This window comes from Strix uralensis, chromosome 8, assembly GCF_047716275.1.
Source record: "Strix uralensis isolate ZFMK-TIS-50842 chromosome 8, bStrUra1, whole genome shotgun sequence".
Taxonomy (NCBI): Eukaryota; Metazoa; Chordata; class Aves; order Strigiformes; family Strigidae; genus Strix; species Strix uralensis.
The window spans coordinates 21,611,359-21,638,683 of record NC_133979.1 but is presented as its reverse complement, the minus strand read 5'-3'; the positions used below and the strand labels follow the sequence as shown (position 1 = coordinate 21,638,683).

The 27,325-nt window shown below is 34.7% G+C and overlaps 1 protein-coding gene across 1 annotated transcript in view; it reads right to left on the bottom strand.

Annotated features, from left to right (window-relative positions):
• LOC141946576 (uncharacterized) overlaps nt 1–27,325 on the bottom strand; it is a 79,993-nt gene that overhangs the window by 27,858 nt on the left and 24,810 nt on the right. Inside the window, exons 2-34 of the mRNA XM_074876596.1 lie at nt 25,837–26,032; nt 23,433–23,569; nt 23,031–23,122; nt 21,850–21,958; nt 21,198–21,224; nt 20,800–20,838; nt 19,954–19,998; nt 18,546–18,587; nt 17,053–17,094; nt 16,131–16,169; nt 15,245–15,280; nt 14,007–14,045; nt 13,341–13,358; nt 12,748–12,783; nt 11,250–11,294; nt 10,827–10,856; nt 10,538–10,573; nt 9,272–9,307; nt 8,890–8,931; nt 8,567–8,596; nt 8,278–8,313; nt 7,258–7,293; nt 6,876–6,917; nt 6,661–6,696; nt 6,225–6,269; nt 4,940–4,972; nt 3,120–3,158; nt 2,959–3,000; nt 2,758–2,793; nt 2,595–2,633; nt 2,200–2,244; nt 1,564–1,593; nt 283–318 (exon numbers count right to left, since the gene is read on the bottom strand). Of these exons, the coding sequence (XP_074732697.1) occupies nt 283–318; nt 1,564–1,593; nt 2,200–2,244; nt 2,595–2,633; nt 2,758–2,793; nt 2,959–3,000; nt 3,120–3,158; nt 4,940–4,972; nt 6,225–6,269; nt 6,661–6,696; nt 6,876–6,917; nt 7,258–7,293; nt 8,278–8,313; nt 8,567–8,596; nt 8,890–8,931; nt 9,272–9,307; nt 10,538–10,573; nt 10,827–10,856; nt 11,250–11,294; nt 12,748–12,783; nt 13,341–13,358; nt 14,007–14,045; nt 15,245–15,280; nt 16,131–16,169; nt 17,053–17,094; nt 18,546–18,587; nt 19,954–19,998; nt 20,800–20,838; nt 21,198–21,224; nt 21,850–21,958; nt 23,031–23,122; nt 23,433–23,569; nt 25,837–26,032 (1,611 nt within the window). The remainder of the gene's footprint in view (nt 1–282; nt 319–1,563; nt 1,594–2,199; nt 2,245–2,594; nt 2,634–2,757; nt 2,794–2,958; nt 3,001–3,119; nt 3,159–4,939; nt 4,973–6,224; nt 6,270–6,660; nt 6,697–6,875; nt 6,918–7,257; nt 7,294–8,277; nt 8,314–8,566; nt 8,597–8,889; nt 8,932–9,271; nt 9,308–10,537; nt 10,574–10,826; nt 10,857–11,249; nt 11,295–12,747; nt 12,784–13,340; nt 13,359–14,006; nt 14,046–15,244; nt 15,281–16,130; nt 16,170–17,052; nt 17,095–18,545; nt 18,588–19,953; nt 19,999–20,799; nt 20,839–21,197; nt 21,225–21,849; nt 21,959–23,030; nt 23,123–23,432; nt 23,570–25,836; nt 26,033–27,325) is intronic.

Here is a 27,325-nt window from a genome sequence, read left to right as displayed (position 1 = left end):
CCAGATGTGTATATGCTTCCTGAAAAACAGGAATTTGAGCTGCCCTATACCTCATAGCAGGATTTTCATGTCTTTTTTTCATATACATACTTCCTTTAAAGTAAATTCACACAAAGAGCGAATAGCTAAGCTATTCTATTTTACTTTTTCCTTAAATAGGACAATATTAATTAGGACAAACATAATTAGGTAAAAATTAGGCATAATTGGGACAAATGAGATACAGTTAGGGCAAAAATCCTACAAGCAGTAAAAAATGAAAAGAAAAAAAAAGTTACTTACTCGGGCTACAACTTTCTTGTTTGCACAACCAGAACTCTGTAAAGGAGCCAGAAGCCAGTTATTACTTTATATATGCAGCCATCCACCCAGAATACTTTCAGCAAAAATCTACCTAAACTTGTCAAGGTGGTATATTTCAGGACAGGAAAAAGTCCAGAGCTATCATTTTACTATCAGTAAGAGCCTTAAAAAGCATATTCTTCATCTGTTTTCACCTTATCACTCCTTCATCAGAAGTTCCTGACTAGTGGATTCTCCCTCAGCTCAACCACTGTGGTTTAGGGAACAATCTGTATAATGAATTTTTGGGTTTTTTTAATCAAACATTCCCTACCCTTCTTTGTGAGAATGTTTAGAAGCAAACTCTTTTACAATGAAATCTGGCAATATGCACTGGATAGGGATAACTAAGGGAATAATAACATCTTTTGTGAACAAAGGAGGAAGTGATAAGACTCTTAAACAGGGCTTGCTGCTGAAGGATTTTTTTTTTGCAGAACCTTTTGCATTAAACCTAACACAATGCATAGAAGGTAAATATAGGAAAAACCAAAAGATGTTTTCAGAAGGCCTCCTTACTTCCAAGCATACATGTTCCGTGCAGTACTGAAGTACTGAGAGGGAAAATAGGGAAAATATGAAGCAGTAAAGTATATGGCTGACAACTGAAGGCAAGTAGCTGATATCAGAAGGTTACTCTAGATGGCAGTAAAACAAAAGGAGGCCGTAATAGATGGAAAAAGCTTTTCTATGAACAGAAAGAAGTACAGAAATATGTAATTAATTTACACAACAGTGTATTTGCTTGGTCACAATTTATCCATGTTAATCACTGCTTGTAGGACAGATGGAAAGTCTTGACAGAGAGACTATTACCAGGGGATAAACGTTACTTAACAATACTAGCATATATGCGAGTTTAAATTAGAACCAGTGGAAAAAGCTTGAGGTGGCTACATGGCTCACATACACAGATGCTTAATTCCTAAATAACTATCTGGTCAAAGTGCATATACTACAACAAAACTGTCAGTATATATTCTTAGAAGTATTGTGCATTTTTACATAATTGTGCATCAGCCTTGAGAACGGCTAGAAGGGACTGAGTACAGAGAAATATAACATCAAGTATCTCATTCTTTAATTAACTTTTTGAAGGGTATTATAAAGCAATCATACACTACAATTAGAAGCCCACAGTTCTAATGTTGAAGTGTTCAGTTACTAACATTGTCATTAATCATAAGAACTTGAATACTGCAGAAGGAAAAAAGCACTTACCCGACTACTGGCACTATAGGTAGTGTCATTCTGGAAAAGAATAAATTATTTCTTTCTTTAAGAATTTTTTAAATACAGTAAGCTTACAGAAACCTGATTCTTTCTGATATTGCACACAGACGTAACAAAAATCATATGCTGCTCACATCCACCATAGCCTTGGCTAAATTAGTTTGAAATCCTACCATTCCAGTCTGAAAAACATTTTAATACCAACTTTAGATTGTTAGAAACTTAACATGAAAAGCAGTGGAAGATCTGCCACTGTATCTCTCTTCTTTATTTCATTGTATGTATTTAAAGCTTGTCTATGGGATTTTCTTTTTTTGGAAAATGACTGTAAAAGGTATCCTTAGATTTTAGGCAAAATCTTCTGTTACTGCAAAGCCACTGAAACATATTTATCCATATTTCATTTCATCAAGTTAAATGCATTTAAAAGCACAAAATATATCTGTAAAAACTATATGACAATTTCCAGTAAGAAAACATGCAGTTGCTGAAACAGTTATCAGTGTGGGAACTCAACATTCTTTCTGGATCATTCTGCTTACAAGGCTGCATCTAACAGTGCAATATTTTCCCATCTACGTGAAAAATGTTGTGACAAAAATATATTAGAGAAAGCATACTCACATCATCACAAGCATTGGGATTATCATCTGAGAAATCTTGTGAATCCTAGAAGGACATCAGATACCAGTTATTTCCTCACAAAAACGTATTGTTAAAAATACACTTTGATGTTGTACTCCACAAAACAGAATTGAGGTTTATGCAAAAAAAAAAAAAGCTGAGTTAAATTAAAGGAAGATCTTTATAAGGAAAATAAGGAGACAAATACATGGCTGCAATAGTTGCTTACAAGGAATGTTCCATTCTTCAGTAAAGAAAAAAAAACCCAAAACAATCCAAAACAAAAAGACCACAGAAACTATTGTGTTTTATTACATCTTTGAGAAAGATGATGCAGGGACTACAAAGATTAGCATGAAATAATACACAGTTAGGAGAAAGAAAGAACTAGTTACCTGACTATCATAATAACTGTCTGAGGAGGATGATCCACCCTTTAAAACAAACAAACAAATCAATCAAAATCAGGGAAAATTAGGATATAGAAAACTTGATTTTGAGCAGAGGCTAAAGCTTGTATGAAATGATGTACAAGTAGGGAAACAGAGCATCACTTACTTGGCCACCACCATAGTTTTGTGAGAAGGATCCACCCTATAAAACAAACAAATATAAACCCTACTTCAGAAGAAACTGTGATTTTGTTCAGGGGCTATAAACAATTGCCTCGATTCCTTTGAAAAAACACAACTTTTTAGGTATCTAGGTAAGTTATCAGATATGATAAAAATTACCAGGAGAAAATCAAGGTCTACCTACCTGGTTGCCACCATAATTGTCTGAGGATGATGATCCACTCTGCTAACAAAAAAAAATCCCAGCAAATTAGAATTAATATTGCAGATTGGATATTGATCAGCCATAGTGGAACCTGCATGAAGTAAAACTTCAGTGGGAGGAAACAATAATCTAGTACTTACTTGGCTACCACCATAGTTTTGTGAGGAGTATGATCCACCCTGTGAAAACAAAACAGCAACAGTTATAATGCTGGAGAACTGAATTTGATCAGAATCCACAGAGCTAGCTTTATTAGGTTGCTAAGTTCTTGCTATGTAAGTGGAATTTCAGGGCTGATAAAAAGTACATTTGAAGAAAATGAGTTACAGGCTGGAGCTGGGGAGAATCTGCAAGAGTCTACACCCTCACGAGCAAGAAAACTATACCTGGATTAGAACTGCTTAAAAAGATTTTTACCAATGGATAATAAAGAGCTATTTACCTGACCACCCTATGATACATCCTGTAAATTAGACAAAAATTATGCATGCTTTAGACACTTACTGTTTGGCTATGGACTGTTTTTAATGAAAGCTACGATACTTGCTTAGAATGTGCAAGGAGCAGAGGCAGATATGCAATATAGATATGATTTCTAACATAGTAGACACAGATTTCCAACAGTGCAAAGGTAAATACTAGATGAGACACATGTCAAGGAACCACAAATATTTGTCTTTAAGTAATGCCTAGTACACAGATGAGTTTCATTCTGAACAGTCTCTAGAGAATGTATCTTTTTTTCTCCTAAAAAACTTAATATATACAAATGGACTGAAAAAATTTCCCTGGAGCATTATTACACAGAAAGCTGTAAGCCATGAGATACACTGGCCTTGAGGAAAAGGTTTTGAATAAAACACTCAGTATGTTTCAAAATGCCCTCTTTAGAAGACGAATGTAACTCCTCCAAGTAAAATCAGAAGAGACATTTGTAGAAGTATTAGTGTCAAAAGTGCATAATAAAAACAGTGAAATCCTGGACTACTGAAATGACTGGGATATTTGCCATTCACTAAAATGAGGCTGAGACTTCATCCAGAAAAAGCAAAGGAAAATGAAATGAAAAGTATTATCTTTCAATGTTCTAGCAGATTTTAGAACAAAATGTGTATCCTTTAGTCTTAGAAAGAAATAGCTCCTCTTCATAAAAAACTTGAAAAGCTATTATAATATAATAATATCCTATATCATATACTATTCTTTCAAGTCACAATAACAGTATAGCGTATTGTATATACATTATGAGAATATATTATAGTAACATCTATGCTGCTTGTATATTTATAAATATAGTACATATTTATATTGCTAAAACACAGTATTTATTAATATAATGAATCTACCCAATGTTTCTGTTTCTTGTGAAAAATCAGTAAGAATCAAGAGAAGTATCATGAATAAAAAAAGAAATAATCTATTGCTGTCTTCTTACTGATTTTTAACATTTATAGAGATTGTTTATTTAAACATAGCAGACATCTTTTAGGATAGTGGTTTTTAGAGTTCCAACACTGAAACTTATAACAAATACACATGTAGGTATCTGGACTTCACTGCACAAACTGAATTGTGAAGCCAGTCTCCTGCAGGAAGCTCAAGTGGCAGTCCTAAAATATTTTCTGACTTTTGATGGGAAAAGTCCAGAGAGAGGCTGGTGAGTTCCAGCACTGATTTAAGTAGTGCCAGTTGAGCAACAATGCAGCAGACTTGTTCTTTCCAGAATCTGGCCTTAATATCCTATAGAGACATTTCACAGACATAATGCTAGGAAAAAGGGGGAAAAAAGATGTCAAGCCCCTGTGATGCTACTGTGTATAGGAAGATACTGAGTTCTAATTTCATAATTGGTAAGATTACATGGATTTGCACTCTATGAATCTGAAGTTGTTACTAAATTGAGTTAGTGGCAAAACTAATTTTGGATGCATCTTAAAATGAGAGGAGGAAGGCCATTTACCTGGTGGCAGGGGTTGCTATCATATGAAGTGCCCTGTTAAAAAACAAACCAAAAGATAAATGCCCAAATTTTCACTTTCTTGCAAAGTAATTATCTTTCTTAAATTTTCTTATGTGAGATTTAATGTAACAAAACACAACATAAAACTTTTCAGAGGGTGCATTTCATTTTATTTAACCCTTTAAGGCTGTGGCTTTAGCCTCTGTCATTCCCATACTCACATAAACACAAGCACCAAGACACAAGCACACAGATGATCAAAGCAGGACTAGTTGTGTGCCACACGGAAAGCAAGGTAGACTCGCAATTGATGTCTCTCTGTATCATCCTAGTTCCTTTTGATTGGTAAAGATGAAATGTTTTGGGTTTTTTTGCACAGTCCTTTTAGGAATCAACATTTACTGTTGTGTGACCATCTACCTCAGAATCTTGCTAGATTCACCCATCACAGCTCTTAGGCAAGGCTGATGCCCAATGCCTTTCATTTCCCTATTTTGGGTATATTTTGGCTACAATGAGTCTTCCTGTTGGGATAGAAGGATGAGAAACAGTACACACAATGAGTTCTACCCTGGTTGCCACCTTCTCATTATTAAAGCACAGGTCTTCTGTTGATAAGTCAACCTGTGACACAGCTTTGGTAGAAGTAACACATTCTTCAGTGTTCATCAGTTTCATTGCTGTTAACTGTGTTCTTGTACTGCTTCTTATGATATTTTCACATGCATTTCCATTAATACTTAACTCATACCATATCTAACATTTCTGCTAAATACTTCTGCTAAATATTTCTGTATTTATACTTCTCTTTCATTCTCATTGCTTTCCCAAATATATTTATTTGAATATAGGTTTAATATCACAGCCTCATCAATGATCCTTTCACCTGAGATCTCATCGTTGAAGACACTGTCTTTACACTGTTGTAGGCATACATAAGTTGAAATGGAACCAGGATGAAAACTACTAATCTAATTCTTATTCCACAGGAGCCACACTCTGATCCTCTCGTTTCCTATAGGAACTAAAAGGAGGAACATCTGAAAATCATTCCCAAGCAAAGATTTTATCTGTTTACTGAGTAGACAGATGAATCAATACTTGTCCATCTTTTGTGTGTAACACTACATGGGAGAAACCACTTCATTTTGGTTACAGTGACCAGTGTCAGCTTTTCTTCATCTCTGTGCTAGATAATTCCATGTAATAATGAAAACAAAAGATTCCAACTAACAAACATTACATAACTTATTGAAAAACATATTACTACTATAAGAGGACTTACTTGTCCGCAACCACTGCTGCCACCTGAAAAAGAAGATACACCCTGCTGGGGAAAAAAAAAAAGCACCTTAGTAATCCAAATATTTCTTTTCTCCATTTGGAACACAGAAATAAATTTTAAGGGGCTTTAGCTGCCTGATTACTTAAAAGGAGAACAACAGCTACATCCTAATATGAATTGCCTTGTAAATTATTGTGTACGTTGAATATTACAGTGCATCAAAAAGATGACAACTACATGTACTCCTTTCTATGTGGGACAGAGCAGTTCCAATGAGCCTATTGTTACTAGACCCATATAAAAAAAATGTTCACAACTCCTACTTCTAATGACAACTTATTACATTATTTCAAGAAGCAAATCACAGAATTCTGAATACACATATGGGAATATCACATGCATGTTGCATACTGCCTGGTGACTGACTGATGCTTACCTGGCCATAGGAACTGCCACTTTGAGGCTGGTAGCCCTGTAAGAAAGACAAGAACTCATTTGTAAACAAAGCAGGTTGTCCTATTCTCATCAAAAGCCCCAAATCAAATTGAGACACAGACTACCAAGAGAAACATCACTCTCAAAAACCTTCCCGTTGTGCTGGTCACAGAGAGATCAGTGAAGAACTTCCTACAGAATATCCAGTTTGCTTACCTGGCCATAAGAACTGCTGCTGCCCGAGTAACTTGGCCCACCCTAAGACAAGGACACCATTTGGTTACTCCCCTTTTGTAAGGGATCCAGCCTACATTAGGAAAAGCAAGCAACTTCATCCTAAAGCTATGCAGGGCAGTGTAAAGAGCCTGGACTTCCTCCTGGCCCTCAAAATGATGCTGCGTGTGATAATTTCACATGCTGGGATTCCAGGTAAATAAGTAGCACGTGGATAAATTTTAAGTGTGAGAATACACACTTTCAGAGAAAACATCCTTTAAAGTTCAGATTCTGAGTGACTGCTAAGTGCTTTTGCAGTGCCATGGCACTCCACTTTCTCAAATGGTGTATTCTGACTGGTGACTGACCAACTGATGCTTACCTGGCTGTACGAACTGCCACCTTGAGGCTGGTAGCCCTGTAAGAAAGGAATTATTGATTCATAATTACTGCACTTGTGAAGCAGATGCCTCTTTCATGTGTGTCTCTTTGTGGGGAAGAAAACCCAGAATAAGACAGAGAATGTACAGACTCTGCTGCTTCACTAGAATTATTTTGATATTTCTTATTCTAGATGAATATCTGATCACACTGTATTTATCAAACAACAATTACAGAGTAGTTTTACATCCATCTTAAATGGGACTCCAGTCTTAGAAAGGTTTTCCAAGACATTGAAGGGACTCAACATTTTATTATTATGTTTCTTTTGCCTGCTGTTTCTCAGACACTGGGCTTAGACAGCTAATGGTAGGTGAATACTGATTTCCTATATTTGCATTTCTGGTGGGCCTCAGCTGCACAACTCCTTTCCTCTGAGGGAGAATAAAGGTGAAAAATAATTTTTAAAAATTAAGAAAGGCTTCTAGAAAAAAAAAAGATTCATAAAATGGAAACAGAACAATGCAATTAAAAGTAGCAGGCCAAATGAATTAGTCAAAGATGCCAGTACCTTTTGAAAAACTTTCAGTAATAGAAAGTTACTGTGGGTAACTATAAGCTGCTGATGCAACCTGCCTTCAATATAAAGTCAGAAAAAGAGCAGATGTTTCATGTATGTGCAGACCAGTGCCACAGCTGTCTGGGAGACTTATGAAGACTAGGATTACCAAAAAGGATTTGAACTATCTTGTCTATTTACGCTATCTGACATGAAGATTCTGACAATATTCGTAGCTATCTTAGGGATGCTTTAATTCACAGAAAAACTGTAAAGGGAGGTAAACATTCATCAGCTGCAGGCTCTAAGACCAAATCCTCCTGCAGCTGAGGATCCGACCCTTTTTTTTTTTTTTTTTAAAGAACTCAATATAAATGGAAAAAAACAGAATTAAAATCTGCTACCTGTTGCAGTGCCATGGCACTCCAAATTCTCAAATGGTGTATACTGACTGATGCTTACCTGGCCATAGGAACTGCCACCCTGAAGCTGGTAGCCCTGTAAGGAAGGCAAGAACTCATTTGTAAACAAAGCTGTAGTCTTAGCACAGCTGTGACAGAAAAGCCCATTTCCACTAGAAATTCCTCTGTACTATGTTCTTTTTCCTTCAAGGTTGTTCAGGGACATGAACCACAATCAAGGACCACTCAGCAACCGCAAGAAGGAAAAAACCCCAACCAACCCCCAAACTCCATTTACAAGACAGCCTGCTACCGAAAACCTTAAATATATTTCAACAAAATATTCTCACCTGGCTAGAGGACTGGATGCCTTGGGAACCCTTTAGAAAAAGAGAAGATAATTACTACTTTGACAACGAGGCTTCTATGAAGAGCGTAATGTTTATGGAAATACAGCTGCACAGGGGTTTCCCAAAAAGGCTCTTCCTGAGACAAAGGAGACAGAGCAGTACAGTAGCATCTGTGCAGCAGATTGTGAATATTCTCATCAAAAGCCCCAAATCAAATTGAGACACAGACTACCAAGAGAAACATCACTCTCAAAAACCTTCCCGTTGTGCTGGTCACAGAGAGATCAGTGAAGAACTTCCTACAGAATATCCAGTTTGCTTACCTGGCCATAAGAACTGCTGCTGCCCGAGTAACTTGGCCCACCCTAAGACAAGGACACCATTTGGTTACTCCCCTTTTGTAAGGGATCCAGCCTACATTAGGAAAAGCAAGCAACTTCATCCTAAAGCTATGCAGGGCAGTGTAAAGAGCCTGGACTTCCTCCTGGCCCTCAAAATGATGCTGCGTGTGATAATTTCACATGCTGGGATTCCAGGTAAATAAGTAGCACGTGGATAAATTTTAAGTGTGAGAATACACACTTTCAGAGAAAACATCCTTTAAAGTTCAGATTCTGAGTGACTGCTAAGTGCTTTTGCAGTGCCATGGCACTCCACTTTCTCAAATGGTGTATTCTGACTGGTGACTGACCAACTGATGCTTACCTGGCTGTACGAACTGCCACCTTGAGGCTGGTAGCCCTGTAAGAAAGGAATTATTGATTCATAATTACTGCACTTGTGAAGCAGATGCCTCTTTCATGTGTGTCTCTTTGTGGGGAAGAAAACCCAGAATAAGACAGAGAATGTACAGACTCTGCTGCTTCACTAGAATTATTTTGATATTTCTTATTCTAGATGAATATCTGATCACACTGTATTTATCAAACAACAATTACAGAGTAGTTTTACATCCATCTTAAATGGGACTCCAGTCTTAGAAAGGTTTTCCAAGACATTGAAGGGACTCAACATTTTATTATTATGTTTCTTTTGCCTGCTGTTTCTCAGACACTGGGCTTAGACAGCTAATGGTAGGTGAATACTGATTTCCTATATTTGCATTTCTGGTGGGCCTCAGCTGCACAACTCCTTTCCTCTGAGGGAGAATAAAGGTGAAAAATAATTTTTAAAAATTAAGAAAGGCTTCTAGAAAAAAAAAAGATTCATAAAATGGAAACAGAACAATGCAATTAAAAGTAGCAGGCCAAATGAATTAGTCAAAGATGCCAGTACCTTTTGAAAAACTTTCAGTAATAGAAAGTTACTGTGGGTAACTATAAGCTGCTGATGCAACCTGCCTTCAATATAAAGTCAGAAAAAGAGCAGATGTTTCATGTATGTGCAGACCAGTGCCACAGCTGTCTGGGAGACTTATGAAGACTAGGATTACCAAAAAGGATTTGAACTATCTTGTCTATTTACGCTATCTGACATGAAGATTCTGACAATATTCGTAGCTATCTTAGGGATGCTTTAATACACAGAAAAACTGTGAAGGGAGGTAAACATTCATCAGCTGCCGGCTCTAAGACCAAATCCTCCTGCAGCTGAGGACCTGACCCAATGTTTTTTAGCTCCTCAACACTATTTCTCTGTACTGAGACCAAAGGATACAGTGAAGAACTGACTAAAAATTTGTCTTGTACCATGCAAATCCTCTGGAATAGAAACAGTACTAAATAGACTGTTTCTACCATAAATTTTAAAGTTCCATGCCCATGGAAAAGATCAGATAGCAACAGGAACCCATGCTTCCTGCAGATATCCAGTAAAAACATAACTGTCACATTCACAACAAAAGTTTTTAAATGGATTCAGAGACTTTGTTTTTTAAGAACTCAATATAAATGGAAAAAACCCAGAATTAAAAGCTTTTGCAGTGCCACGGCACTCCAACTTCTGAAATGGTGTATACCGACTGATGCTTACCTGGTCATAGGAACTGCCACCCTGAAGCTGGTAGCCCTGTAAGGAAGGCAAGAACTCATTTGTAAACAAAGCTTTAGTCTTAGCACAGCTGTGACAGAAAAGCCCATTTCCACTAAAAGTTCCTCTGTACTATGTTCTTTTTCCTTCAAGGTTGTTCAGGGACATGAACCACAATCAAGGACCACTCAGCAACCGCAAGAAGGAAAAAACCCCAACCAACCCCCAAACTCCATTTACAAGACAGCCTGCTACAGAAAACCTTAAATATATTTCAACAAAATATTCTCACCTGGCTAGAGGACTGGATGCCTTGGGAACCCTTTAAAAAAAGAGAAGATAATTACTACTTTGACAAGGAGGCTTCTATGAAGAGCGTAATGTTTATGGAAATACAGCTGCACAGGGGTTTCCAAGAGCCTAGAATCACTTTCTCTCGGTGTCATGACTTCTATGAACCTTTTAGAGGACACATTGTGTGGAATACAGCCATGTCAACCAATCAAACATGAAAATATATTTATGAGCACTCCAAACAATAATAGTTAAACATCAATACCAGACGACAATTTTATGCACAAAAATCAGAGAAACAGTAATATCTGTACCCTGTGAAATAGATTTAAAAACATATGAAATCATTTATTTCCAAGTTGTGCTGGACCAAGTTGTGAAGTCTACAGGAACACTTCTAGTCCTTTTAAAGTTCACTTACCTGAGCGTATGTACTGCTGCTGGTGCTTTGCTGTCTTTGTCCAGTCTACACAGGAACAAAAAAAAAGGGTTATTTATTTTTTGAGAGGAATTGCTTAAGTACTAAAACATTTCAAGAAGCAACTCTATCCTTATATCTACTAGACAGTTTGAAAGCCAGAAAGAGTTCCTTATGCTGTTGCTTTCTTCATTTATGCCATCTCCATGTGCTTCAATGTTCAATACTTCAGTATATAAAGATCCTTCATAAGTAAAGTGCTATAAGTATTTATACATCTTGATGTAATTTTCTTAACGGAAATTTGTCATATAATACAATAATATAGAAAAATAATACATATAATACAGTATGTTCCATATTGTGGTATTTCAAGTGAGTTTAATTCTGCCCTTCAAATGTATCACACAAATTGTCATTAAATTCATATCAATTTATATTCACATTATGACTGCTTTTTTAATGAATAAGCACAACAAAATTTTGCCAAAGGCTTTGTCAGAACAAAAACTGGAAAAGCCACAGTTACAATTTAATCAAGGGAAGGTCACTGCAGAAAATCTTTCAATTCCCATGAAGTACATGGATTATGAGAGCAATCAAATATTTTTCAGTTTTATTTATATATACACATTGAAAATATTAAACCTGTGTACTCAAAACATTATACAATTAAATTCAGAAATCAAGTAAAAAGGAAATCTCTGGCAGAATTCATCTCTGGTTATGGAAGAATCTAATGCTACGCATTTTGAAAGCAATGATTTTCAAAAGACAGATTTCAGCTGCGGTAACCTGCCACTGATATTTCAACAGAAGTGAGAATTTGTTGTTACAGTCTGAAGGACTATCATATGAAGTAAGGAAAGCCTAAACTGTGAAGAGTTGTAGGTAGGTTAAAACCTCAAAGGACCCAGAAAAAATATGCCTGAGTGATATCCATAATACTTTACAAACATGCTCTTGATGAGATTGGATTGTAATCAACCTTCTAAGTGCCTGGTTATCAAGAAGCAATGTTAGAAACACAAACAAAAGTTTACCTAAGCACTAACTAGCAGATTTAAAAAAAAAAGTAACACTGAACTAGTTGTCTCCATGAAAAAAATAGACTGTTTAAATGAACATGGAACTGGGCAGGTTATGATTTATGCATAGTTGATTTAATATCAAATAACATTCAAGCTTAAGTTCTGGAGTTCCATCTGCCTTCCTGAGCAGATTGAGATGGTTAAATTTTGCAAATTTTGAGAGCACTATGGAGTTAGCATACAGATGGTTTTGTATTTTATGACTGTAGAAAACAGCTGCAATGGTCTTTAAACAGCAACAGAGTAGGATATCCACTTTACTGTAACCACTCCACCACTGTAGTTTGTGGATATCTAAAATATCCATAAGTTACCCGTATTTATTTTTTTGCAAAGAGATGAATCATTATTTAGTTTACTGATATAGGGCTTTAATTAAAACTCAAATATAATGGAGAAAGAATGTCTACCTGTATTATGACCCTAGTAGCAGAACTTCCCAAACTCTGAAAACAAAAACAGAAAACCACAACAGTGAACATTTAATTTGACTTGTTTAAATGCAATGCAGTTAAACAGAAAATACGAAATTGTACTATTTTGCTTGGGGGAATAAAGGGAAAGGTCGTATGTGTGATGTACTGAGTATCAAATTCTTAACACCCAGCATTAAACTAGTTTATCCTCAGCTCTGAAAGTTTGTGGAGGCAGCCTGACCCTACTAAGTAATTTTCTGCATTTGCTTCTGCTTCTATTATAGCTTCTGTGGAGAACAGCAGAGCACAGGCTATGCTCTTTTTGCACTACCAGTCAGCTCAGCTTTTCCAAATGTGGTGAGTGAAGCTGAGACATCATCATCCCCCCAACCTGTCTCACTGTCACCTGCATTGGACATATATCACCACACATACAAATTCAATTCCTGATCTAATAATTTGTTTGCTGAATTTTGGGGCGTGCAGGACACATGTAAAAGGGCATCAGACACCATCCTGAGGCAACTGGTTTGATCCACAAGAACTATATTACTATTATAGAAATCATAAGGAAAAAGTATGCTTACCTGGGGGTAGGTATGACGCTGCAAATGAAACAAAACAATCTTTAATTATTTTGCACAAGGACTTGTCCAAACAGAATACTGCAGCAGAAAAAGGGCCCTATCATTTGTATGCAATACACAACCAAATGTGAAAGATACGGAAAGGATAGCATAGAACAAATGCATCTTAATCTTCATTCGGGTTAGAACATCAACATGTTTGATTAGAAACTAGACACCAGAAAAACATATATATCAAATGTTGTGTCATACAAATTCACTTTAACCACCTTAAGGCTAAACTTACCTTTGACTGACTGTATGAGTTCCAAGTAAGACAAGTGGAAATTGAATAGTTAAAAATGAGAGTGGAAGTGAACTTACAAAAGAAAATGGCAATAGAAACAGAAAATCAAAACTATTCAGGAATACAGAGACTGCATTGAAGTACCCAGAATTGACAGCTAATCTAATATCTCTGCAAGTACTAATAACAATCACAGAACCACAAGATTTGCAGCTATCTTACTACTGGCTTTCCCTGAGGATAAGTATGCACCTAGGGTAAACCCTGCCTGCCAAAGAGTTGTCTCCACACACCAGGAATTTTTTTGATGAATTAAGCATGTAGTTATTTGAAAGCTTTTTGAGTCAAAATTCTGAGCCCTGTAGAGAAAAACTGCTTACCACAGGTGGAAAAGGGTTGCTGTTGGCAATGACCACTACCTATAGAAAAATCAGAGAAAACTGTTTACTCATCATAGAGTTTATTTAAATAGTCAAATATATTAGGAAAATGAAGACTACTGAATTCTCTAAATTTACTAACTCTGATAATAATGCTATGGATGATCACTTTTATAAAATACTATTTTTATAAAAAAATTTAATGCACATTACCAAGCAATATATACTTATAGATGGTTTACACAAGAGTATAAGGAGATAAAAGAGTTGCTCCCAGTCACACAATGACTCAGCTGTAGAGACAGAAGCAGTATTTCATGTATCGTTCCATATCCACTGGCCTATCCTGTGTGTCCTTTTTGATCTTCAACTTTACACCCCAAACTGGAAGATCAATTTTGTTTCTCTTTATTCAGAATTATGCTAAACAGAGGCTTAATACTGAGTTCGTTCAAAAAAATTAAGCCAAACGCAATAATAGTATCTTCTGTTTAGGTTTTAATGCTTTCTAACTAGAAGTTTCCCCTGCCTTTTTTTTTTAAACTGAAAACAGTTTGTATTATCCAGTGGTATAAAAAGGAAGAAGAAAGTTGATGCTATCAGAAGTAAAGAATTCTAGTATAAAACAGGGAGAAGTATTATGTTTTTAAAACTAAGTTATAAAAAAAATCTATCAATATGTTTTGAATTCTTAAAATAATGTGAAATTAAAATGAAAAAGAAATATCTATGAGGACATGAATAGGTACACTGTGTGTTTACTGAACACACCACAGTATTAGCCCTGAGCTTCCTGGGGACTGAACTGAGAGGAAGAGTCCATGTAAATATTATGAGTCAACTTCAACAGTAATATGAATTCTATTGATTTCACTTGCTTTGAGTCACACTCATTATCCAGCCCCATCTGAATAATAATTGCAGAATCTATATCCTTAAAAGTCCTAATCACATCACAATCACTATCCTAACTTTTTTAAAACAAATCCCCATAAACGTGTATGAAATTTTATTTTCCATACAGTTAAGCCAACTATCAACAAAAGCCACCAAAGCATGGCTAGCTAATATAAGGTATCTAAGAACCAAACTGATTCAAATCATATGAATCAATCTGGGTTAAAACCTTGAAAAGTCTTAACTGGTAAAAGGAACTGTAGTACCATTGAAATAAAACAAGTCGTGCCAAGTTACAACTATAAGAATTTTTTCCATTTGAACTGAAAAGAAGCGTTTACCTTCTTAGTGGAATCTGAACTGCTTGAAGGGACAGACTGTAAAGAACACAGAATCCATTTTTTGTTTAGGTAAATGTATGACAAATTAACTACAGCACTATTTTCCACAAGAATGTTATAGCTAACATAGTTTCTCTAAATTACCAAACAAAATAAGATTCTGAATAAAAATATTAATGGATTGGCAATTAATAAACGAATAAGTGAAATAAATAAACTAGTTTATTATTTTTCTGCAACCCTCAATTATTTTGCTAGTTTTACACAGCACTGTATAAAAGCGGCTAATGTTTCATCTAACATAAAATTGGAAGTTTGTTTATAATAATCTATTGGTAGAAAAAAAAAATTAACCTCTTCTAACTTCATAAAAAAAAAAAAAGTCAACCCAAACTCCAGAACCCATCCCCCAAAACTAAAAAACCTACCACTGAAATATAAACCAAAATAACTATGTGCCATAAGAATAAAAATGTTTTAAATGAAGCGTAAAATAACATGTGGTGAAGCTTTCCATTTCATCAACCCATATATGCAATTGTACAGGCAAAATACTTTTAATTCTTAGTAACTATCAAAGAAAGTACTGGCTTTTGGAATATCATAACAAAACTAACTGGTGTTCATTTACAGAATAAATATAATTGAATTTCTGTGCAAAATCAAAGTATATAACTTCTAACAAAGTTGATACTACAAAATACACTGAACATGTAACTCATCTGTTGAAGTTATTTCCAGATATGATTATTACTTAACCATTGGAAGACAGTCCTCCTTTATCCCCTTCCATGAATTTTATTATTGTTTGGTAAAAGTTGGGCATAACTGCTTAGTTTCCGAATAGCTTAGGAAACTGAAAACACGTTGGAAAGCACGTAGTTACCTGGCCATAGGCAATACCATTGCTGGATAAGGATGCACTCTGAAATAAAAACATAAATCAGATATTTATTTATATAATAACTTGTTAATTGTATCTAGAAGTCCTTGCTTTTTTCCTTAGAGGATGTGCACTTCAAATCAAACTCATTACCTCTAGACTTAAATATATCTAGGGCAATAGTAAAGCATACTGAACTTGCTTAAAGATAGCTGAAGTAAAAATTTTCCAACATTCTACTATAGTCATAAGATTAATGTTGCCCTATCACAAATAGTTTACACTTACATATTAAACAAAGATAAAATATATTTAATATTTAGGAATAAATATAATTAATGATGTATTTAAAGTTAAGCATATGATTAAGCAGTTTCTTGGCCAAGGTTTCAGCTCCTAACAGGCATTGGAGAGTGTGTTGTCTTTCTGATAGATTTTTTTCACTTGCTTTCATGATTTTAAAAATGGAAAATATGCTTTCAGGTGAAAACAAAATAAATGAGATTGACAACAGCAATTTCTCTACTAATTGAAGTATTATTGTATTAATACACAAAAATTGTAAAAAAATCCCAAATAATATTGCACAACATGCAATATCCAAAGACAATTACTCTAACAGATAGAAAGCATTACACAGTAAGAATTCTGATGTTTTAGCAGGCTAACAAATTACGCTTTTAGAAGAGGTGATGGGTAGTGCCTGTAACATAAACAATCACACTTTGAGGAAGTGACAATGTAACACCTTCTAATTTTGGTTTTTAATTTCAGAATAATACCTCAGACTATCACCATTTTCCTTAATATATTTAGGAAGAATAATATAGGTCTGAAGAAGAGAATCAAATGCAATTTGCAGTAAGGAGATGGGTTAAGAAGCACAGTAGTAGTCAATCAGTAAATATATATATAAGCAACTTACCTCTTGACAAGCATGTTGACTATACGCATTAGCAGCACCTCCCTAAGAAAAAAATGAAACCAGTTATTTCTCTTCTGTAATTGCTTAAGAAGAAAAGGCACACTTCAGACATCCTCAATTCTGACTGATCCTTATGTAGAATATGTAAAGAAGAGATGATAAAGAGACTACTGTACTTGTCACTATTTATGCATGAACAACCATGTGTGAACATATGAGCCAGGCACATTAACCCTTTGTAAATTAGTGATTATCCAGTGGTATTTGGGAAACATTTTAGAACAGACACTGTCAAGACATTATTTTAATAGAAAGAAACGATAAAGATTTAATACAATGCTTGAAATTCAAACACATTCTACATGTAATATATATATATACACATAAATGTTAAAATTTGGAAGTAGAAACCTGAAGGAAACAAAAATTAATGCCTTCCTTTTTTAGAGTAAATCTCACTTGTTATTAATAATGCAATCAATAGTCTCCCCCCGAACCTGTTATTTTGTTGTTCTTTGCAAAAATCCTGTACACATTGTGATGAATTTTACATTTTACAAGTACTGATAACATGAATGTTTTGCATTTTTGCAAACATTGTCCTTGTTGATGCTGCCATCCCCATTTTTCTAGTTTGAAGTCGCAACTGATAGTGCTTAGCAATAGAACTACATGACTAGCTTATTTTTGTTTACCTGCTATACTATGAAAAACAAGCAAAAAAACCCTGTCATTGATATAGAAAGAGTAAACTTGACTGTTTCATCTACCTTCCAAGATTTTTCTCATTTTTTATATTGAGTAAATGTTTGAACATAGTAACTTTGCATTAAAAAATAAAAATCTTATCTTGTAAATGTTGAAAGGAAACCAAAATAATTATATATATTTGACAAAAACCTTCAAATATTTTAGTCCCTACAATTAGTCACCATCTTGATAAATACACTTCAGCTAAGTTTTTGACCTATTCAGCACCACATTAGAGCACTCTTGCATTTTTCACCTATTTCTGGATGACTGGCTTGACCTGTCTAGGATACATAGCTTCACTAGTATCCCTGCTGCATGAAAGAATGAAAAACTAAAATAACCTCAGTTATTGTAGATATCTGTGTGATTAATTCTGAGAGGAGGAACAACTTAGAACATGCAGACCAATTCATACCAGTCTTGACTTGCGTAGAAGGAGAGAATAGACAACCTGTATAATGAGTGTAATGTAAGTGCAACAGATAACCCCTTCCAGTTCTTTTCTCATCATTCTATAATCTATATGTTCCTGTTCAACTTTTAACATCTCTGTTTGCAAACTACTTCATATCATTCAATAAACTGTAATATTTATCTTCTATCTCTCTCTTCACTATTTTCTATTTGCAGCAGAAACTCCCACATGAACACTCATATAAAATAATGCAACTGAAGGCTAGGAGTTACTATGAATATAGTTACGTTGGGGACAAAAAAGTAAATGTAAGAAAAGTGCTTACAGGGACACATCCACTCTTGCTTATTGTGTAGACTACCCCACTCTGAAATAAAAACAGAAGTCAATTATTTCCATGCAAAAACAAAAAGGTGGAGGGAGGGCAGAAAGAAAAAAAACAAAAGCCCTGCTGTTTATGGCATTAAAAGCTGTGCAAATGACCATGTGTACAGGCAAATATGGGATAAGCAAGTACAGAGGTTACCAGTTCACTGGCAACTGGCTGTAACAATTCTAATTTAGTATGAGACATTAGTCATCATACAGATTTCTTATAACTTTGTCATTGGTCAAGTAACCCTTCAAAATCCACAAGTTGTTTTACTAAATGGTCTATATTTTAGAAAACATAAGTAACTTCACATAGTTACATAACAAGATGAGAAACTCAGTTCTTAGAAAAAAGTATGTATTATATATGAAAGAAACACAATGAAGGAACTCAGTATTTAGTATATATATAAAAATAATTGGTATTTTTCATAGTCTGGTAATTTCACTTACAAGTAGTGAATATTACCAGATAATTCACTAATAATCACTAATAAGTAGTAAGAAATATATCCTTAAGAAGCTCAGTTTGAGAAACTGCAGACATACCAAAAAGTATCTGACAGTTCAAGTGCAAATAGGCACATTGTGGTAGGGGAGACAATTAACTAAAAACCAGGTATACATTTCTGTGATTAAAGAAGTGAAAATTATCAGTGAGAATGCAGGCATACATACCCCAAAAGTTTTAAAAGACTAACTAGACATTGAAATCCCTGAATTTTCAGCTGCAAATATAATCTGGTGTTAAAAGTGATACAGACATTATAGTGGAGCTTTAATATACGTATGAATATCTGGTGAAGTTTGGAGAAATTTTGTAAAATTTTGTGGAGAAGACAGTGAAACACAAGTAAAATGAGTCCTTCCATTTTGATTATCAAAAAAAAAAAAAAAAGAAAAATGCCTAAAAAATCTATTAATGATAAGTACAGTTTCATTTTCATTATCCTAGGTGTCTCTAAAATGACAAAAAAATGGTTTGTGGCTGTGTTTACATGCATATGTGCATAGATAGGTAGGAATCCTCTAGGAAGGTGGAAGCAGTCTTTCTTTTCTCCCTCAAAAGGGTCAATGCTTGATAAAAATGCTTAATGTGTGAAATCAGAGATGGTGAAGCATCTTGTAGGTAAGAATACTGACAGCAAGCTACTGAGTTCAGCAGAGTGTAGGTAGTTGAACCTCGTCCAGGTACTGAACATACAGTTTACTGGATGAATAACTCTGGTATTCTACATTAACTAGCAGAGATGATATTTCAGTACAGTATTAAATCATCTCAGTGCTCTGTAGTTACAGAATTTTAGTTGTTCAAGGTTACTAAAGGAAAACGTCCAAATGCTGGGAGTTAGGACTCTTACCTGACTGCCTGAGTAGCTCTTCTGAGAGGAACCAGAGGGTCCAACCTGTAAAGAAACCAAAATGCTATTTATTATTTTGCAGAAAATTGATTTTTATATAACTTATTTTCAGGAAAGAAAGATCTACTTGGTGGGAAAAGGAAGAACACAAAGTAGTTTTCTGTGACTTCATTCCACTGATACTATTAAAATTATTTCAGAGATCTTTAACGCCAAATAATCAAAACTATACGAAAACAGCTGGTATAAATTAACATAATTCTGCTGCTTGTACCCTTTTTTATCTGGCCTCATACACTTGATGTCCATCATTGATGAGGAGACCTACACTGTCAAGATCATTAAAAAGTAGATGAAAAATTTTACTGATGTGACTATGCAATCACTAGACACTACAAAATGTAGGGCACATTTTCTGGGAGAAAGGAAAGAAGAAAAAGAGACTTCTTCACTGAGCTGCAAGTGATAGTTTTCAGAAAAAAAAAAAATCAAATAGTTAAATTTTATATCTAGATCATGATTTGCAAAAGGCAATATTTCAGAGCTGTTGAAATAAGTGATCTTGAAAAGCAAGCAAGCACTATGACTAAAAAGTGAAGACAGAAAGAAGAAAACTTCTATTAGAAAATTACTCCAGATTAGTTAGAGAGAACCTGTAGGAGGAAAAGGTAACAAGGCTGACAACCATTTGGAAAGTTTGGGATTTTAATCAACCAAGATAAATTGCCAAAAAGAAAAATACATTGAGCGACAAGAGGAATAAAGGACTAGAAGAAGCTTTTAACTAGGTCTTGAGATCTTGGGCAATCAGCAGTATGTCAATGTTTTTGAAGAAAGAATATTTACCATGATGCATCGGCCTTGTGTTGTGTAAGTCCCTCCACGCTGCAAGAAAGTACAGGTTCCAGTTACTGTTTATTGACTGGTGTATAGATACCAATTTATTTTAAACAGGAAATCAACTGAATTCACATTCATGGTCTGAGTGAAGAGGTCAAGTGTTTTGTTACTTACAAGACCTTACAGATTGTAACAATCTGATCTGAGAACTGATGTTAACTAATTAAAAATACCTTCAAAACTGTACACAAAATGTAAGCATAAATGAGATCTCGCTAGGGAAGTAATTTGAATGGTATGATATAATCTTCATGCTACAACCATGAAACACCTGCACCAGTAGGACAGGAATTCTAAATCTGAGGTAACTGAAATTTGGGAAATTAAAGAAAAATTATTCTTACCTTGTTACATTCTAATTCTATCATAAGCTGTTAGGAAAAAAATGAGGAAATATTTACAAATTATTTACTGGGAAAAAAAAGCACCTTATTATAGGAAACAAAATATGTTTTGTGAAGTGAGGAACAAAAGAGAGGTGTTCACTCTTGGTTAGATAACAAGATGACACAAATCAGTGTTGCTACAGTTAAGAACCAATACAATAGACTTGAACAGACTTTCTTTAACTGCCTATCGTGTTTAAAATGTTTCATATAAGCATAATTATTGGCCAAAAAATAAACTCATTGCTAAGAACGTGCTACACAGCTATAGTTCCCAGGGAGTGGTGCAGAAGTTAAGAACAGCACAGTACACCATGAAGTACAGCAGAGTTCTCCTCATGACTAATTTTCTTTTCTTTGTCTTTATGCTATGGATTGTTTTGATAACTAGATTATCAGTTTCCTTATTTCTGTGGGGGAAAAATAATATTTTTTTTTCATCAATTTAGTAAGAGGATTAGGCAGTTAAATTAAAAGTGTTGAAAATATCTAATGATTTTGGCCATCTTAGTTAATGAATACATGACAATGAATATATGTCTTGTGTCAAGTCAAAAATATTTTAATTTACTGTATTAATTTCTAGTATGCAAATACACTCAAAACATACCTTCCTTTTACTTTTTCCTGTCCCATTAACTGACTCAGAACGCATAGGTGTGAGAGTTTTGCTTTGAATTCCAACCCAAAATTTCTCTAGATCTTGAACAACAGTTGCACTGGAAAAAAAAACAGAATAATAATTTTTTTTCTATCAAAATATTTCAGTATAAAATACCAATGAAGTCTTCCTCCCCCACCTCTCCAGCCAAGAAAATCAACTCTAGTTTGATTTTAAGGTTATACAGTCAAGTTTGAAAAGAACATCATCAATTTCCAGAACACTTTTCCAGTTACTGTATTATCATCCAACATCATTTTGAAGATAAATAAAATAGATGCTGAGAAGGAGGAGAAGAGGAATGGACACTATTTGAAGAAGCACTCATTCCAGTGAGGAGTATCAGCTCAAGTGTCCATAAAAATTGTCGCACCTCTTTCCCACTCTGACAATCTATATATCTATGATGGTGAACTGACATTAACGAGTGGAAGCGATCATGGTTTGAATTTGTGTACTTTTGCTCCTTTTTGTATTCCTCAGGGTTTAATGAAGCAAAGGTAAGATGCTCCTATCATAAATCTACACTTCAAACAACATCAAGATATTAAATATTTAGATATTTTCCAATTACATCAAGCATGCATTTTATTAGACCAGGTGATACTTTTACAAGCTTCAGGTCTGCAAGAAAAGTAGCATTAAACAGGATAAATTTGTCTTCTCCTGTTTTCAGCAGTTAGTTCATGGGTCGTTAACTTATTTTTAAATTTATCTTACAAGCATTTACATCAAACCATTATGCTTCCACTGTTCAAAATGAAAGAAGTTATAATTGAATAGAGTCTGAACTTTACTTATTCAAGGAACTAGTTACATTCATATTGTTGCTCTTGTAATTAAAGAGGTCAAAGTGTAAAAACTGGTTACTCAAAGATCCATTAATAACACTGTGCTTAATGGAATTATTTACATATATTAACATCTGTAGGGCAGTGTTTACCTTTTATAATTATACCTTGAAATGGAAATCATGTTATTTAATGGACATAGTGGGAAGTTGTGACAAACTATGAAAAACCCATGATTGTGGCAAGACAAGAACATCAGAAAGAAGCAACACAGATCCATGTCAAAATAATTCATAGAAATAAAATTTCAAGGCAAAAAAACTCCTCAAAATTATTTACATAAATTGAAGATCTCTAACATCATGTGGAGCAATCCATGTTGTTGTAATTTTCTGTTTCACATCTGAATTTGCATGACTTACTGCTGAATTCTGCAATTAAAAAGAAATGTACATAAAATTATATCAGATGCAAAAGTGACTTTTACCTATATTATTAGGGGAACTGTCTCTACTACAACAGGAACACTGATGTCCTCCTAAAAAGTGCCAGGTAGCTTCCACATTAGATTCATATCACATATAGAAGGTACATGTATTTCTTGAGAAAGTCTAAATTTTTAAACTCTACTGATGAAATAACTTTTCCATAGAAAAGATGCTCACTATTTCTATCAATTTTGATTAAAGTATTCAAAAGGAAGCCAAGTTTACGTAAGTATTCCAAAGATTGAATACATACTGTCATGTTATGACATCCCAAGCCTTTAGTGTTTGGATCTGTAATTTTAAAAGTACCAACAGGAACATCTCCTTCTGTTTCTCGAGCTTGTAGATTAAATCCTTTAAATCCAACACCTTTAAGTGCTTCTAGAGTCACTGTGAAAACAGACATTGTGAAAAATTTAAGTTTCATACACAATTAAAACCTCTTACATGTTTAACAACTAATTTCCCTTTTATCCCTAATTTTCACTCCAAAGCACAAGACTGCATGTACAGAAATTACTTAAAACCTTTTACAATATTTAAAAATGTTGGGATTTATTAGAGTATTAATTAATTATCAAGAGAATGACAATAAAGGAAAAGGAAGAAATTTGGAGAGGCGTTTCTGTGTAAAGTAACATGAAATACATGATTTATTGACAATTTTAAAAGTAATTCTGCTCTACCAAATGACTATGACTTTCTTATTAATCTCATTTGCCCCCCATGCATACTCAGAATATTGGCCAGTGGCCCTGCTGACCAAAAGCTTATTTATTTTCTGTCTAATTAGGCCTGCAAAGTCAAAATAGCTATGGGAGAAAGAGAATTGTATTTCTTTCTACCGCCGTTTCAAAAGAAGGGATTAACTTTTGCCTAAGGCTGAATTGCAGAACCATTTTTTTAAAATGTGTTACAACTGGAAGAGAAACTACACAGTTTGGCTCTAACGTTCTATATTAAACATGAAAAGTTAATAATTACGAACTACTCAATTTTACTCAAATTTTGCTACTGAAGAAGCTCAGAAAAATATGGAAGAGAGCAGGTTGTGTTTTCTGCATATCCAAATTGACATTGAATTTCAAGAGGCATAATCAAATTTGTTATGGTCTATTATAAACTTGCTCTGCTAATGCCAGTATTAGGTACTTTTGCAAATAAAATCAGAATAATGGTTTATGCCCAGAGGTATGTGTAGTCATTAAAAATAAGGACAGATAAACTGGGAATGACACACAAGTCAAGGCAAGGACCAATCATACCTTAACAATTTAACACTTCCAAACACCTGCATAATTAGCCTTCCAATTTGACATCAACTTTCAGTCCTAATTCACTAATTTTTCACAGGTCGCACAAAAGGGGTGATATCCTACACTTGAATGTAGTGTTAAATCAAGCACAGGTAAGAGTGTTGGCACATGGCATGCCACAGGTGAAACTGCAATATGCTCAATGGAAGGGCAACCTAATGCAGCTCCCTGAGACCAGGCACTGGATGCTTACAACTTGAAGCAATAGAAAAGTAATGCTAAAGCAAGAAAAAAAGGAAATGGTTAGAAAAAAAAGGGGGGAGGGGTGGAGAGAAGGCAAGGTTAGTAGCATCTAGGATTCAATACTTTTGTTATGATAAATCCCATATAACCTCACAGAACAGTCTGCCTATACTTAAATCCATCCATCATTTTGCTGGCAATACTGTTTCAAAAATAGCTATCAGTAATCAAACAGGCTTCCCATCCTTGAAGGAGCTATTCACGCATGTTTTTTCAAGAATGGCAGCTATAATAGGACTCTGACACTCCTCCATTTTTCTCCCTACATATCACGCTCCATGGAAGCACATCCATGCTACTAGGTTCAGGTAAAACAGAATCCCAGCTCGACAGCAGCCACTCAGTGAATAATGCTCTTTTTCAGCTACTGAGATACAATGGACATGTGACGGGTTACAACTCATTTCCACGTCCATGTTTCTTCTAGCAAATGGCTAGGAAAAGAAGTATTCACAAGCCATTTAAAGTGTGACAGCACCATGAGATGGCATCATAGTGTGGAGAAACAAGGCTGTCAAGGTGTTCCATCCAGAGAGCAATCTGGGATTAGGAAGATAAAAAGGTGGTTTAAACCACAATAGCTCCACCTCCTGCAATTGATAAAATCTGGGATGCAGCTCTTAGAAGGATGACTCAAAATGTCTCACTCTTGACTTGTCTTACACTGCATCCTGAATTTTTATTTTCCTGTAAGATGACAGCATGTGAACATCTAATGAGTAGGATCCCTTTGTACTGCAGAGGCTTGATACAACAGCAAATACTCAAATATGAAGTTAAAGAGCAACTAATTATTAGTCCAGTTTGGCCAGCTGTCACATTTCATTTTAATTTTGTCACAAAAATTATAGCATGAAGTTATGATATATTTATTAGATAGGAAAAGGAAAAACTGATATATTTTCAGTTTTACAAATATTAACATACATATGTATATAGAAAACATTTCAAAAAAGATTAATATCTCAGGTATAGATGAACAAGATTGAAATTTAAAAATAAATTTAACTAGACTGAGAGGGAAATAGGGGAGTTTTGGTGAAGACTGATAATTCTGGGAGACACAGATAAAGATTTTATGTCATTCAGATTATTTACCTTGGATTTCATTTCCTGGCTCAAAGTTATCAAAAGATACAGCAATAATATATGGTGGCGCAGATGTCTGTGGTTCAGCTTCATAGTTTGGTAACAGAGAATCACAATCAATTGAGGTATTTGTCTGTGGAAAACCAAGAATTCCGGGAAAAAATATCCCACAGAACAAAAAAACAAAGCAGGAGTGCCTCCTCATCTGTGGAACAAAAGGACAATATAGTTTATAGGAACTTCTTTTTAGGAGTTGCCATGTTTGACAAATATCTGCTTTTCTCCAGGGTAGAAAGCTGGGCTATCATTGCATCCATGTATTTTGAAGAAAATAAATTAAAATAAAATACCTATGTACACTGGCAGAGCAGTGCAATAAATAACACAAATATTTCCATTTTAAAATATTTAAATATTAATGGAAGTTTAAATTCTCTGCTTACATGACAGCAATCCATTAACAGCCATGTCTGCTGCATTATGGCTTTGGACTAGAAAAAGCTTTAAACAAACTTTCTTGTTGTTGAGCTGGCATATTTAGCTCAGTTCCTTTGTTATTCACTAAGACACAATCCTTGGTGTCTCAAACTGGCTTTTGTAGATACAACCATGACTAGCATGCTCTCTTTTGACTGCCTTGCCTAATTCCACTTCCAAGAGACAGCCAAGAAATCTATTGTTAAATGCCCTAGAGAACTCTTGGAAGTTTTCCAAAATATTTGTTTCCTGAAGCCCTTAACAAAAGACTTCTGCAAAGTCGTTTGGAACTTCTAAACAATTTAAAAATACTGAATTGTTAGTGCATGCTTCATATGGGTTAAGAATAAATTATACCCAGTACAGAAATTCACAAAAATAACTAAGAGGCAGGACTGAAGTCCAATCTTCAAGGATTGTCAGTGGAAAGAAAATTTATTTTCTTTATAATTCACTTGTAGTACTGACACTGATAGTAAACTTTTTCCAGAAAAGAAAGGAAACATTTCCCAGGAGTATTCTCAGGTGTTTAATACCAGATTTTATGGCCCATACTCAAAGTCTAAACATTCAACCATGGCACCACATAATTTGTAAGGCCATTACATCTTATGAATACCTCACTGTTCCAGTTACAGAAGTGCTGATACAACTGTTAAAACACAATAAATATTTAATAATGTTATTTTTCATGCTATCTGCCACAGGATTGCCTTGTGTGATACAATAGGCTGTAACAGAAAGAATGGAGATATTTACCTGAGGTTTTTTTAAGCATTTTAAATACAACATAAGAGATATGTTCAATTTGTATCATCTACCTGTGTATCTTAATTTGTGTATGAATGTGTTAAGACCATTCAGTTTTGTACATGCTAATGAAATAAATAACAGAAACATCTGGAAGCAGGGGAAAAACTTCAGAACACAATTCCAAACACCCATGTACTTAACTCTGAACTTAACTTTTTAAAAAGCCACTGAGTCAACAGATAACAAAACAGGTGACTGTGAAGTGTTG